Raw genomic sequence first — 15,354 nt, forward strand, 5'->3', positions numbered from 1 at the left:
TTTTGCACCACCTGAACATTTAAACATCTCAATTCCTCCTTTGCAGGTGCATATCAAAAATCTCAGAGTCCTATAGCTCTCTCCTCACGCATCAGCAAAGAGATGCTGGAAACCACACACATGGTAAGTTGTTTTTTGGTTTGGGGTTTTCTTTTCTTTTCTTTTTTTCATTAAAAAAAAAAAAACTCGTCAAAAATGACAGTACCGCTTGGTTTGGAATGAGAGTAGTAAGTGCCATTGCTCTTTCGCTTTTTGTTGAGGGTCGGGGTAAGGAGAGATGTTGGAATTCCTCCTGAAGGTCCCAACCATCCCTGCCCACCTCACCCCCACCTTGTTTCTCCTCAGACTTCTCTGAGCACAGCAGAAGAAGATGGGACCAAACCTTCTCGAAATTGTGAATGGAAGGAGGCAGCACAAATGTTTCCTTTCCCCTTGCACTCCCCAACCTCAAGCTAGGGCTCAGGATCACTCATTGTTGCAATTCTTGGATGGTTCAATTAAAACTCTCCGCGTTTTCAGGGTTCTGGGTTCCCCTCTCTTGGATCCCCAGCCCACGGTGCCCCGAGGCCGGCGAAGAGTTCCGGTACCCTGCCTGTCTCCCAACCTCTCCGTGCTCTGGAGCCTCCTGCAACCTGGCCGGCCCACCACCGACTCGCCTGCTGCCTCCCTCCCTCGCCCTCCGCGGGGCAGGTTTCGCTTACACGCCCGCCTGCCCAGAAGGAGCCAGCGTGCCCGGCGACCGCGGCGCGCTTGGTTCCGCGCCAACAAACTTCTTCGGGACCCCGCAGTGCCCTCGCTGGCTGCGCGGCGCCGCCTCCCTTCTCACCGCCGCGGTGGCGTCGACGCCGGCGCGCTGACGGCGGTGGCGGCTGGATCTCGCGGCCAAGGCGGCGGAGGCGGGGGGCCGCGTTCTCCGAGCGCCCGAGCGGGACGTTCCCGCGGCCGCCGCAGCGACGACGACGGCTGCAGGGACGGCGTGGACGGCGGCGGCGCTCGGTCGGGCCGCGCTGCGCGTGCTGCAGGGTAATTAAGGAGCAACGGCGGACGCCGCGATCCCGGCGGGGACTGGGGGACACCGGAGCGCCGGGATCCCCGCCGGCGCAGTCCTGCGAAGCCGCACTTGGGAGAAATATCCGCAGGTCGGAATAAGGAACCCCCGACCCGAGAGCGAGGTGCCGGAACCTCGGTCTTCCAGTTTATACCCCTTAACTGTCTCCTCGCTTCCAGTCGGTAACGTCTCTAGACGTAGCCCCCAAAATATGACCTAACAGCATGCATTTATATCGAGTTTATCTGTTCTGTGCATTTAACCCATGGATATTTTTTTTCTTCTGAGTCTGTTCTCACCCGCATCAGCAGTGCTCATAGCTGTCCTTTACGAATACACGCAGCCAGAAAAGCCACCTAGAACTAAAGTATAAGGCATAAAGCCTGCATTACGTGAGCATCTGAACACGAACTACATTCTGTGTAGCATTTTAAAGTGGCCGCATCGTGCCAAACGTTCTTGGTCCCATTATGGAGCTACCTACGGGAATGCGTAATTGCAGGTGTGCATTATTCAGCTACCAAAACACATTTACATGTGCAGCACAGTTTTTACGTTTTCTGGAAAAGCAGATGCACGCAAATGACCAGAAACACGAGCAGATGACATAGACCCGGCATGTGTGCGAGAGATCAAGTGAAACGGCCCGTGGCAAAGCTGCGCAGCTTACCTTGAAAGCGTGTTTGAGCCCCTCAGAGGCGCAGTGGAGTCCGGCCCGGGCTGCCGCACCGCCGAGGAGTGGCCCGAGCGAGCTCCCTGTGAGTGGGGAAGGGGGACGCATCTCTGCCCTTATTAGTCTCTCCCAGTGTGACCCTCCCACTCGACGAGGACGGAGGACTCCGCAAGATGGGACTCCGCCAACTCGTGCACAGGTTTTTCCTTAATTACAACAATGTTGCCTCCGAGCTAGGAATAATGCCTTTCAGGTTTATGTTTTATTAGCAGTTTCACAGATAGAATGACTGTTGGATGCAGGTGCTAGAGTGTCTCACTTTGATTATGAAGTGTCTTCAAAGTATTGTATGTGGCATACGTTCACAGGTAGATAATTGGCTTTTTAACAGTTGAGCTAAAAAAAGATCTCATTTGTGTTTCATTTTTCACTTTTATGTCAGGAGTTTATATAAAGTTAATCAAGAGATCCTTCCCGCCTTCTAATGTTCATGTGCACAGGTCTGTGTAGCATCATTTGTCTCAGAGTACATAAAACTATCTTGTGATTTTAAGTATCATGTCATTCCATGGATTGGTGCCATGAATCCTGGGTTTTGAACTCTTTGGGATCCCTTTGAACATGTAAGGTAACATTTTTCTGCAGATAAATGTGTGCGGGTGTGCGCGCGTGCGAGTATACACATACGCACACACACATATAGTGGGGTATATATGTATGTTTGTAGGCCTATATACATATTGTGTGTGGGTATATATTTGGACATATATCCATATATAATGCACATATATATATGTACGTATACCTATCTTTGAAAGAAAACAAAACCATTATAGAATTCAAAAAAAAATCAGGCATTAGAAAATGGATAAATTGGTTTAATGTTCTTTAGTTCAGTATTGCCATAGTTGGGGAAATATTATAAATTATGTTATTGATCCATAATAGTGAAAATCAGTAAGCTTAAAATTTACCTTAAACCAGAAAAATATGCTTCACATGTCAGGGCTCACAGATCAGGTAATAAATAAAATTAGGCTGGCAAAAATTAAAAATGTTAAGAAAAAGTTTAGGAGATAGCTCATTTCCACTTCATTTAAGTGAAGCTATTGAAGAGTTAACTAGTGGTTTTTAAACCTGCCTTTCATTGTAATCAAAATACCTGCAGTTTTAGTCTTGCATCCATAGTGATGCGAACCATGTTTATGCGTCAGAATTTGAAACTTCTTGATGCGTTTCCTCCTCATGTGATTTTCATCACTAATTTTTGGTTGACTGTGGAAAGAGGCCAAGGAGGGAGGATATCACATGAGTCATGCTGCTTGAATGGCCATTTGAAAAAACGGTGATTCACAAAACTTCATCAGACTTTTGGTGATCATTCTCTAATGTTTAGAAAAGTGTTACCCCTATTTGAACCTTTTTTTTTCTTCTAAGCAATTGTACTTTACCTTTCATTTGCTAGTGAATTGAAATAAGAGCATCCAGGCTTTATTTCTCTGATAGATTATCATAGTCACCTTATTTACATTTAATTGGTACTATTTAAAGTAAGGCTTTAAAACTACTTAAGAGAAAGCATGAAATTTTGCCTCTAATCTGTGTTTTAATACAAGTAAATCAACTGTATTTTAGTGTTATTTTTGCAAGCTTTTTAATAATTTCATAATCCTTACGACTTTTTGAAATAACCACTGTTATAGTTTTGCTTCAATCTCAAATTGCTCCTTTCCTTACTCACAGCATTGAACTAAACAAGAGTTTGGAAGAAAGTGAGAAATGGTTCAAAATAAAAATTTTATTATCTGTGGCTCACTCTGCACCAACAATCCTAGGCCAATAAATATTCCTGGTTTTTCTTCCAGGAAAGGTTTCAAATTTGGGCTGGTTTCATAATTAGAAACTATGATAGCCCTAGGGTTTGGCCCTTTGAGTCAGTTCTTTTCATTGAATTTTGAAGTGACTTCAAATAGAAACAGCCCCAATTGAGCACCTTTTATTTATACAACGCAAATACAATTATAAATGATCAGTTTTTCCACATGCTTCTGAAGCTACTGCTGGTGAATGCACATCTGAAAATAAGAGCAGATCTGACAGGACTTTGAATTCTGGCAAACAGCTTGCAGGGCTTCTAGTGCCCGGTTTAGCTGTGTGCATGTGTGACTTTAAAAAATAAAAAGATTTCAAAAGCAAACTGCTTTCAACATTTACCCGCCATGGAAGATACATTTAACTATTTTTATACCGTAAGAGGAATAAATTCCTTTTCGTACATTAAAAAAACTGTTCCATATTTGTAAATTTAAATGATACAAAAGGAATATTGCTCCCTATTTTGATAACTGTCCCATAATAAATTTAAAGAATGTACTTTTTTTTTTTTTTCTGAGCCTCACTTCTCAATCTCTCGGGTTAACACAGCTATTTATTTTCCTTTTTCTTTCTTCTGTCCTCTGTACTCCCAACCATGTTACTTTGCCTTTTCATTTTGTAGTTTCTTTCACTTTTCTCCTCCTTCATAGTTTCCATTTTCCAAGAAGAAAGAATTTCAGCATTGCCCCCAGCTAACTTCTTAGTTACCAAACTATAAGAGTGTTCATTCTCTATTGAATTGGCAGGGCACAGCCATACATGACTCCCATACATATCCCATGGAAATACTTCAATGCATCAATAGTGGCTGAACAGACGGTACTGTTAACTATAATTACCGAATATGACTTGTCATCGCTATCATGCACTCCCCATTCTTTCCTTTTTACACCAGTACTACATATAATATTCTTAAGGGTAAACAGAAAGTTGGCATATCCGTTCTAATTTTTTAGTAATCATCAAAAGTAAGGACATTTACATCTTTTAAAGGCTATTTTTGCCATCGTTTCTGAAAATAATTCTCCTCACAGAGAAAATAATATTCCACTGGTGGTGGTTATGTTTGCTTCCATTCCTGGAAGACATTCTAGCTCCTCACACTGACTCAGCTTAGAAATGAGAGGAAGAGGTGATCATAGATCTGACATTCACTGAGTTTATTAGACTTACTTCCTAGGGATCAGTGACCCTGAAAGGAAATATGGTAAAAGACAAACGCCTGACTGGGGAAAATGATTATTAATATACATCCAGCTCTTGAAAATACTTTTTAAAATGGAGACAGATAAATATCCCAATAGAAAAATAGGCAAAAGTGTGAAAAGGACATTTACAAAGGAAATACAAATGGTCAATAATCACATGAAAAAATGTTCCATTAAATTAGTATTCAAAGCAATTAATTTTTAAAGGAATGAGTTTGTCCCCTACCCATTTTTCCAGGATTAGAATTGGTGATTATATACAGTGTTGGCATAAATGAGGAGTATCCTCACACTTACAGAGGAGCACAGAATAGTTGTCTTTCTGAAGGGCAGATTTGCCATATTTACTTAAAGCTCTAAAAACTCCTCTAAAACCATTAACTGTGGTTATTTCTGAGTTATGATTATGGGAGATTTTCATTTCTTCGTTTTGATTATTTATGATAATATAAAGTTTCTACAGTGAATATGTATAATTTGAATGAATATGTAATAAAAATACAACAGACATAAACTAGTGTTGTATTTTTTCTATCGCCAACAAATTAATGAAGCGGTGGTGTTAAGAGAGCCGAGAAAATTGCCTCTCAAGTACTCTTTTCAGTCATTTCCAGCAGGAATCTTCCACGTAAAAATTAGTATGTAACTTAAAACATTTAAACTTATTCTAGTGATTTCTCTAGGTAGCAGATACTAATTAAACCGTTCATTCAACGCGTTTTAAATGGCTCATAAGCTGAGCACTGTGCGATATACGAAGATAGGTTGCACGTGGGCCCCACGTCCAGGAGTTTAACATTTTGTAAGAAAGAGAAGGCATGTATACACATACACAATGATAATATGAAATGAAAATACAAAGTGCAAAAAAGTAGATACAAATATTGGGAATGTTCAGAGGAGGGGGGAAGCTATTAATATGTAGAAGCATGAGGGTCAACAACTTCTGGTGAGCAAGAATGTATCTGTTCCTTTATCAGTCTAAATAAATCTACACAAAAATCATCAAGAATCATAGTACCAAAAGGGGCACTGTAACTAAATAATTATTTGTGAAATGATGAGTTTGCTGGTTCTGTAATAAATATTCCTTGAAAGAATCAAGAGAGGGGAGAAGAAAAACTAAGACTCAGCAGAGAACAAACTCACCTCTCTACCTATTCTGATGAGGAAAATGAAGTTCCTTTCTATACTGAGTTAAATCCTTTCCTAGGAATTCCAGGCCTAAAACAGTGTAACCTCAGACCGCTACCCTCACACCCCTTAGACGCACAGGAGGCCACAACCAGAATAACCGCTGGTAACCACAGATGAACATACCCAGCACTTTCTCCCTTCTCTTCCTCACCTGCCTCCAGCTGAACCTCCAGGTAGCCATTGAAATTTGGCCCACCTTCTGAAGCTTGTATGGTGTTCTCTGTAACAGGGTTTCTTCCTGTCACCAAGCTCTCTCCCACCTCTAGACAGCAGAGCAGTCACTTTTTAATGACAATCTACTTTGCGTTGCCTTGTTTCACACACATTTCTGTATTTGGCCCTCTGACATGATTGTAGACTCCTGGAGAACTAGAATGAAGTCTTCTCCTTTTTCAAAAATACCCAGAGCACCCAGTACAATAAATTGTTTTTTCTTAATATAATCTTCAAATATTTGTTGAAATGAGGCCTGTAGAGGTTAAGTAACTGAGAACATACAGTATTCTAATTAAAAAGCATAGACTGAATCTCAGAGTTTATATGGAAAAAAAGGTAGGTTGATTTTTTGTATGCTATCTAGGGTATTAAATTATTATGCTGTTAAAGTAATCACAGGATAATTTGTTCTTACATATAACAGATTCTCAGAACAGGGATATTTATTTATTTATTTACTCTCTCTCTCTCTCTCTGTGTGTGTGTGTGTGTGTGTGCGTGTGCACACACGCACACATGGATAGCAAAGTATCAAGACAACAAGACCATTATTAGTTGAAAATGTCCCCATTATCTGTTCCCTCACTCCTTTTCCACACTAAAGGTTAATTTTCATTATTGACAAAGAGAACACAACACTATTTAATCTCTTGTTACTCTTAGAACATGAAAAAGGACCTCCAGTTAAACTTTGTCCTAACTCCTGAGTGTTTTTAAGTAAGGAACACTTTATATGACATTTTAAAAAAATACTTCAGCATTGGCACAGTTAAATGGTCAGCTAGTACATGAATCAGGTTTATGGCTACAAAATTGTGATTCTTTTCATTGTAATGTCTTTTGGAGCATTTATTTTCAACTTAAAACTTATTTAGCTTCTATTATTCTCATGAAATCATTTTTTAAAAATCATTTGCTAATCATGGTGCTAAGTGCTGTACATAGTTCATCTTTTTTAAATCCTTCAACAACTGTGTTGTCCTATTTTCACAGCTCAGGACTAAGGCCCTGAACCAACCCGACAGCCAGGATTTGCACCCAAGTCTGTCTCATTCCAATGTCCAGGCTCTTATCCACCATTCTCTGACACATTGACTTTAATCACTTTTCAACACGAACATTTTGCAACCCTACATCATCCTACAGACTGACTAAATGGCTGCTCAAGGCAAAGCAGAGGCCTCAAAGTTATGTGGCAACAATTTCCCTTACAAGATAATAAAAGAAAGACAAAATAAAATAAGCCTATAAGTCTCTGTTTTAAGAAAGGAACCAATTTTAAGTAAGAGAAAACCATGAACTAAATTAGTTGGACTTAAAATTATTGTATTTATTCAAGCAATGTGTGACAATATGCTTTAGTTTGTCCTACATTAAAAGAAAAAAAAAATTCCAAGATAGAAAACTAGACAAAGTGCTTTGCTTAGTTGACTACTCAACTAAGGCAAGGCAAGATAAATTTGACCAGACTCTGTTCTCTCTCAAAGGTGACAGATTTACCTGGTTTTCTAATACTCAACAACATTCTTGCTGTCAAATTATTTTGCCATAATCCCATTTTTATCCATTTTAAATGTAAACTTCTATGTTTATAAAACCCCTTTCAAGTAATTAGGAGAAGTCATAAAACATAGCTAGTGAAGGAACCAATGATAGTTCATAAATCTACTCTTATTTTTAAGCACTTTTGGTATTGACCAAAATCTACAGAATATTTTTTTCTTTTCTTATATAGAGCAGCTCTTTATTATTTTATAAAAACTTCATAATAACCATTAGCATTTGGATAGCCACATTAAAGTCCACTGTCTTTTATCTAAAGACTTGGTTGCACTGACTGCCAGACAGAGATAGTCTCTTGCTAATCCTGTGCCTTAACAGTGGTCACTGCTCAGCTGGTTCTACTGTGGTGCCATTGCTCAGTTTTGACCCCAGGCCTGGGGATGCTGGCCATATCAGGATCCAGGTGCCATCTGAAGCAGAGGAAGGGTCTGTTTTCCCCATCAAGGTCTGTCTCACATCAGTGGATTCTGTTAGAATGACAGTATCACAGTAGGTGACACAAGTGGTATTTTCGGGCAGTGTTTGGCTTCTTTACTCCATGTATCATCAGCTTATTGCTGTATAATCTCCTACCCCAAAAACAGTAGCAGAAAAAAATAACCATGTATTATTGTTCATGAGTCTACTGATTGAAGTTCTTCTGGTCTAGTCTGGGTTTGGCTGATATCAGTTGGGTTCTCTCGTGTCTGCCACCAGCTGGCAAGTCAGAAGAAGATTGGCTGGTAGTCAGGTGGCTCAACTGGGACAAGTCATCCCAGCCTCTACATGATCTCTCATCCTCCAAAAGGCTAGCCTAATCCAGGAGACCATAGGGCTTCAAGACAGAGTGGAAGCCCACAAGGTCTCTTGAGCTTGGCTCAGAACTGGCACATGGTCACTTCTACCACATCCTATTGGCCAAAGCAAGTCCCAACACCAGGTCAGAGTTAAAACTGCCATCCCTTGAAGGGAAAAGCTTCAAAATCCCATTGCCATGAGCTCAGATATAAGATAGTGAAGAAGTGGAGCCAATGGTGATTTTCTATGTTTAGGAGAATACACAAAGGGTGTCTTCAATCAACCCACCAGTGCCTACTTCCTCTAGATGCTTGTTGCCTGTAGAAATGCCAAGAAGCAACAGCTAGTACAGCTTGGTAGGTCTTATCCCTCAGCTAATTCCAGCCCCTCTCACTTGGGATCATGGAAACTGAAGAGAGTCTTCCCTTCATTCTCCCCCAGAGGTATAGAGAACTGGGATGTGTGCATGCCTACCTTCTCCTTCTTAGAAAGCCTAGAAAGTAGTTTTCCATGTGTCCTGCTGGTGCAAGGGAATCTGGCAAGCTTCCTAGCTTCAGAAATCTCAAAGGAAGAAACTTGTCTTCGGTCTTTTTAGAAAGTCTCACCACACCTCAGGGGAGATAGATTGGGGGTGACTAACAAGAGACTCTTCAGCAGCTCTTCATTCTCTTTCTTCTAGAAGAACTCTTTCTTTTGTATCTCCTACTACTTTGCTGGTGACAAAGACAACCAAGCCAGTTGAACACTTTTCAAACCATGAGAGGCCTGGGAAGCTAACTTATCAGAATCTTTCTTTTTTTTGCACCTCGCCTTTGGAAATTTAACATCTTTTTTCTCCCTGTTTGCTGTCTCTGTTGTAATGGATAGGTGATTTGATTAAGAAGTTACTTGGGAAGGGAACAAGAGACAACTTTAGATGGGATGGCCATAGTAAACCTCTCTAAATTGGTGATATTAGAGCTGAAACCTTAATGCCCAGAAGGAGCCAGCTCTGCAAAGATCAGAGGAAGGGATCAGCTGGTGTAGAGGCTCTGGTAGGCAGAGCAGGGCCTGTTCTATGACCGTAGAAAAGGCCTTCATGCCAGGAAGGGGCTGAACAACAGAGGGCGTGTAGGGGACGATGCTGTCTGGGGCCAGATACTACAGGGCCTTTTAAGCCCTCATAAAAAGTTAATATTTCACATTGTAAAAAATAGGTAAGTATTGAAGGGTTTAAGCAGGGAATGAAATGAACTAATTTTTTTGTTTTTAAAGAACCACTGTGGGGGCGCCTGGGTGGCTCAGTGGGTTAGGCTGCTGCCTTCGGCTCAGGTCATGGTCTCAGGGTCCTGGGATCGAGCCCTACATCAGGCTCTCTGCTCGGCAGGGAGCCTGCTTCCTCCTCTCTCTCTGCCTGCCTCTCTGCCTGATTGTGATCTCTCTCTGTCAAATAAATAAATAAAATCTTTAAAAAAAATAAAAAAAATAAAGAACCATTGTGGCTTCCCTGTGGAGAACAGGACTATAGCAAGGCAAGAGTAGAAAAATAAGACCAGTTCCAAGGCTGTTTTCAGCTACATCAAGTGTGGTGGTTGTAGAAGGAAAGAAGTAAACAAATTCAAGACATATTTTAGAAGTGAACTTGATAAGACTTGCTAAAAGGCCCAGAAAAACAGAGAAGAACAAAGCAAGCCTGTATTTCAGGAACAGAAGGGGCCTTAAAAATACGAGGATCAATCATGGTTCTATGCTAATTTTAATCAATAAAAATGAAATAGAAGTTGCTTGATTTTCAAATGTTTATCCTTTAGGGAAAGGGGAAAAATTCCTGTATTAATGGTAGACAAGCTCATGTGTTGCAATTTGTATTAGAGTGTGCTAAGGAAGGCTATTAGCCCCCTCAAGTGACTGACTATCACATATGGGCACAAGAGAGACAGGGAGAGAAGGAGTGACCTAGAATCACATGAGCTTCTCCAAGAAGACTAAAGTGGCAAGGGCGGCTGCAAATGAAGCCAGATTTTTTTTTCAACAAACGGTATAATAATTAATAGCTCTTTTTTGGTTCTTAAAACTGAACTGGAGTTGCTAGAGCCCTGGATGTCTGCTGTCCAACCACCTTGGGTAAACTGAGAAAAGGAGACAGTGGGGAAAGGAGAAAGGGATTCCAGAGAGAAAAGTAACAGTCTTCTTTGCTTTTCATGAATCATACTTATATCTACAGATGTACAGAAGTGAAAGGGAAAATTAAACACTATACTAGAGAGTATTTTATAGACTTTGTGAAATAAATCAAACTCTGAAAATCTGTGTTGATTTAGGGTTTAGGTTTCTCTTAGACTTAAGCTCCTTGCCTAAGACTTGGCAAAATACTACTTTAATAATCCAGTGATTTAAATCTTGAACCTGTTTTGTTTTGTTTTGTTTTTAGGTAATATAAATGACCATGTACATCCACACCATGTACCTCCCGAAACAGCAAGCAAGTTAATTAGGTGAGTTGCTGAGGTCTGTGCCACACTTGTCAAGGCAACACCCTCAGTCCTCATAAGGAAGCTCAGCCCCATGAAAAAGATAAGGACCTGTCAATATTTTGGAGACAGTGAGTTTGTTTTGGGAAAAGAGGAGGAAATAATAACCTCATTATGAAAAACCGATATTTATGTAATAGGTTCATATGAACAAAAGTGAATTTGAAGTAAAAATGATTCATATTTTTAAATAATTTATATAAACACATGAAAACACAATTTTAAAATTATTTACAAACAGCAAGATGTATTCTTTAAATGATCAAAAGTGGGGCGCCTGGGTGGCTCAGTCAGTTAAATGTCTGCCTTCAGCTCAGGTCATGATCCAGGAGTCCCAGAGTCCCTGGATCGATGTGAGCCCTACACCGGGCTCCCTGTTCAGTGGGGAGTCTGCTTCTCCCTCTGCCCTCAACTCACTCATGCGTGATCTCTTTCTCTCTCTCAAATAAATAAATAAATAAACAAATAAAATCTTAAAAAAATAAAAATTAAAAAAATAAATGATCAAAAGAAAATGAATTCTAAAGCCTTTCAGTGCCTTTCCTCTTAATGAATCTCTCCAAGGGTGTGGTCGGTGGGCTGGGAAAGATTTGGATAGCTCCTGCTTCTGAAACTCAGAAACTTTTCACTTGATGTTACACAGATGGGTTTAAGTACGGTGACCATACCCTTCTTTCCAAATGGGCACCCTTTCAAGAGTAGAAGGAGGCTCTGTGACTAGTATTACAGGACAACGGGTTTAAGTGCCCATGCGATAGCCCTAGATTTAGAGCAACACAATAAACCAACGGAATGTCTACAGAGGGGAAGGGCCTAGTGTAGTTACGTTTGTATTTAGAATTTATTTTCACAAATCAGATTGGGACCTAAGTAACTATGGATCCATGCAAGCCCCCAGTCACTTACTCCAGGATGGAAAGCTTCTATGCTAGGATTGTTACTTTGTCACCTTATCTGTAGGGCTTAGGGTCAGTGTTACTATGTAATGGATCTTATAGTTCTAAAGAAACTCTCCAGATGCTCACAAATATTACTGTGCTTCTCTAACCACCTTTTACCAGAGTATGGCTTGTGTTTCAAGGAAAATGCTAACATCTGTTTGTTGTGTATGCAAGGTAAGGTTACAGTTCCTAGTGCTGCTGTCCAATTTCTTCATGGTTTCATATTGACACCCATATAAATAACTTAATGAGTATAACAGGTACTTTTTTATAAATAAAATTGAAACTTCAATCCTATATATTGTCAACCCATGCTGTGTAAATATAATGGATTTTTAAAATGAGTGTGTGTGTGTGTGTGTGTGTGTGTGTGCACGTGCATACGCACTTGTGTTCTTCAGAGAATGCTGAACGTGTGATTGGGTTTAAGGAATTCTCATAAAGATAGATTGTGTACTATAAAAAAATTGGATGACATGAGCAAGAGATATCAAATACTATATACTACTAAGGAGAACACATGCCCAAATTGTCTTCTTACAAAAATGGGGCATTTATAAGTTGCAGCTGGCCTTGGTTAATACCTTGGTAATTTACAAGGTTGGAGCATTTGGTTTTGTGTTTTATTTGGAGATGCAAGAAAAGAAATAGAATCTTTATTCATCAAATAATCAAGAGGTTCTAATGACATAAAACTTTGTACATGGTAAGATGTATACAAAATATATATGTATATAAACACACAAGCATATATTCTATATGATAAATATATATTGAGTTCCATAAGCTGTTTTTAATTCTTAGAAAACATTAACAGGGCAGAAAAGATTTCATGTTCTTTACGTGAATTGTGATGGAAAAGTTAATTGAGATGAAGATAGCTACAGATCCACCAATACTTCTGGTTTAACCCATTGTAGCTATGTATAAGGATTCTTCTAGGTGAGAGAGTATTTGTGAATAATATTCTACAAATATTATCCCCTAAAGGCTCAGAAAAGTTGAAAACCTCCTCAAAATGCTTTCTGATTATACATTCAACATTCTTTCATTCAACAAATACTTAGAGTGACACCAAGTGAGCCACTGTTGTGGTCATTTAATGGATACAAAAGTGAACAAAATGAATGGTCTTCCCTCTTTATGCTTGTATCCCAAGGAAAGAGATGGTTAGCAACTAGAGAGTAAGTGAATAGTATATATTATGTCAGATAGTGAAAATGAAGTAAGGAAGGAGATAGTACTCAGGTGGATGGTGAGGATAAGGCAGAGCACAGGTTACTGTATTATAAAGAGTGCCAGAGACCTCTCTGGAAAAGTAACATCTGAGTAGAAACCTGAAAGAAGTAAGGGAATGAATTATGGAGACACCTGGGGTGGGGGAGGGGAGAAGTTTTCAGACAAAAGGAAAAGTTAGTGCAAAAGTCCTGACTTGGAAATAGGCTTTACATATTCAACGCACACCAAAAATGCCAGTGATGCTGAAATGGAGCAACGGCAGGGAGAGAAGTAGGAGGTGACATCTGAGAGACTGGGTTGCCTCGGGTAACGGCTGCAGGGTAGTCTACTGTGGAGGATATGCTGGCAGTAGAAAGAGGTGTTCATTTGAAGAATATTGGACATTTTAAAAGAAACTGCTCTACTCTATTTTGGTCTATTTATCCTATTAAATTCTTTCTAGACTCTTTATTTCTCATGCTGGTGATAAAAATATGTCATCTTCAGGCTATGTGTGTAAAATAAGATTTCTGAAATAACTTCACTTTGCTGAGATTTTTTTTTAATTTACTTTTTGGCAAATGATACAGCATCCCCTCACTGAAGTGTCTTTCAGAGGAAAAAAAAAAAAAAAGGCAAGGACATTTATTCCATTTCTGGAAATCTTGATATGTTTAGCTGCTAGACAAGTGGAAGATTTTCTGGCCAATCTGCTATGTAAAGGAAAAACATTCTTTCTTTCTCTCCTGTATTTGTGTGTGACTGTGTATATGTAATATGCATATCTGTATTTTTAAAACAATATATACTTAGCTCATGAAGAACCTAACCCTGTCTCAAACTGTATAGAATCTTTAAAAATTCTCTTACTTTTTGGCAGGTGGGCTATGGATTGATGGGGAAGATACTGGATATTTTCCTGTAGGGTTAAGAAAAGTACCAAAGAGGAGGGAAAATAAAACCTCCAGAACTAAAAAATATTTCTCACTCATAAATGATATGTATGTATGTATATCCAGATCTATTTCTATATAGTTGTGTAATTGAGCTTATGGATTTTCAATTGCCTGTGAAACAATTTTTTTTCTGCTCTTAAGCTTAAAACCTTAGGCATCATAGAGTAATGGTTAAAAGCTTTGGGGACACACAGACCTGAATTTGAATTCCACTTTTGCCATTTTTGGGTAGGGAGAATAACCTCACTCTATTTTTTTCTAATTGTTTAAATTCTAGTTAGTTAATATATAGTGTAATATTGGTTTCAGAAGTAGATAACCTCACAGAGAAACTAACTAAATGCCTACCTTACAGAGAAATTAACTATTATCTGATGTAATATATACGGAACATTCAAAACAGTATCTAATATGTAGTAAATGCTTGAAGGAGCATAGTTAATATCATTTCTTAACTCTTCCCTATTCTCTCGGTTCCTGTGTTCAGCCATTCACCATTTTATATTAACCCTTTAATAGCAAGAACATGAGTTCTGCCTTTTATCTGTGTCTCTAATACAGTGAACTGAATCACCCTTTTATTCATTCATTCAATAAGTATAGAGCACATGCTCTGCATCAGGGACTATGCTAGGAGACAAAGAGAGCAGTGAAAAAGATGGAAAATTGCCTTTAAGCTTTCTATCTAAATAGTCTGCCTTGAATACTAAATTTAGGTAAGAGTTCCCCTCAGTATCTAGCACAGGGCCAAACATTGAGGATCTTCCAAAATAACCATAGATTTAGTCTTGTAGAATTAGGAAAGAACCTAGAGATAATCCTGTATAAACCCCTTACTTTTAAATAAAAGTTTGTGGCTAAGCATAGCTCAATATTGTAAGGTGATGCTTCGAGTAGTATTAACAAGGTAGTTTTATTTTTCACAATAACAGATCCTTTATTTGATAGATGAGAAATATTGACATAAGACTTCATATTATTCAGTGTTAGAAAAGTTGTTAGACTTAAAGGTGGGAGGGACTGGAAGATATTGTAGTTAGCAGACATGTAATTACAAATACATGTCCAAGAAATTAGATGAAAAGATGGAGAATTTTAAACAGAAAATTAATTAAATGAAAAGTAATCAAGTGGAAATTCTAGAGGGGAGAAAAAACCCACAATAATTGAAG

The 15,354-nt window shown here is 39.2% G+C and overlaps 1 protein-coding gene across 6 annotated transcripts in view; it reads right to left on the bottom strand.

The window, feature by feature from the left end:
* The window catches only part of COL19A1 (collagen type XIX alpha 1 chain), a 325,663-nt gene extending 323,872 nt beyond the window's left edge, over nt 1–1,791 (bottom strand). For 4 of the 6 annotated variants that reach the window (XM_047734921.1, XM_047734920.1, XM_047734917.1 and 1 more), the window contains exon 1: nt 1,348–1,427. In XM_047734921.1, the coding sequence (XP_047590877.1) occupies nt 1,348–1,353 (6 nt within the window). In that variant the 5' untranslated portion in view covers nt 1,354–1,427. Of the gene's footprint in view, nt 1–701; nt 875–1,347; nt 1,428–1,718 lie in introns of those variants that run through there. The other 2 variants (XM_047734919.1, XM_047734918.1) reach the window with 2 other exon arrangements.
* Between the last annotated feature and the right edge of the window lie 13,563 nt (nt 1,792–15,354).

Source organism: Lutra lutra, chromosome 6, assembly GCF_902655055.1.
Source record: "Lutra lutra chromosome 6, mLutLut1.2, whole genome shotgun sequence".
Lineage (NCBI taxonomy): Eukaryota > Metazoa > Chordata > Mammalia > Carnivora > Mustelidae > Lutra > Lutra lutra.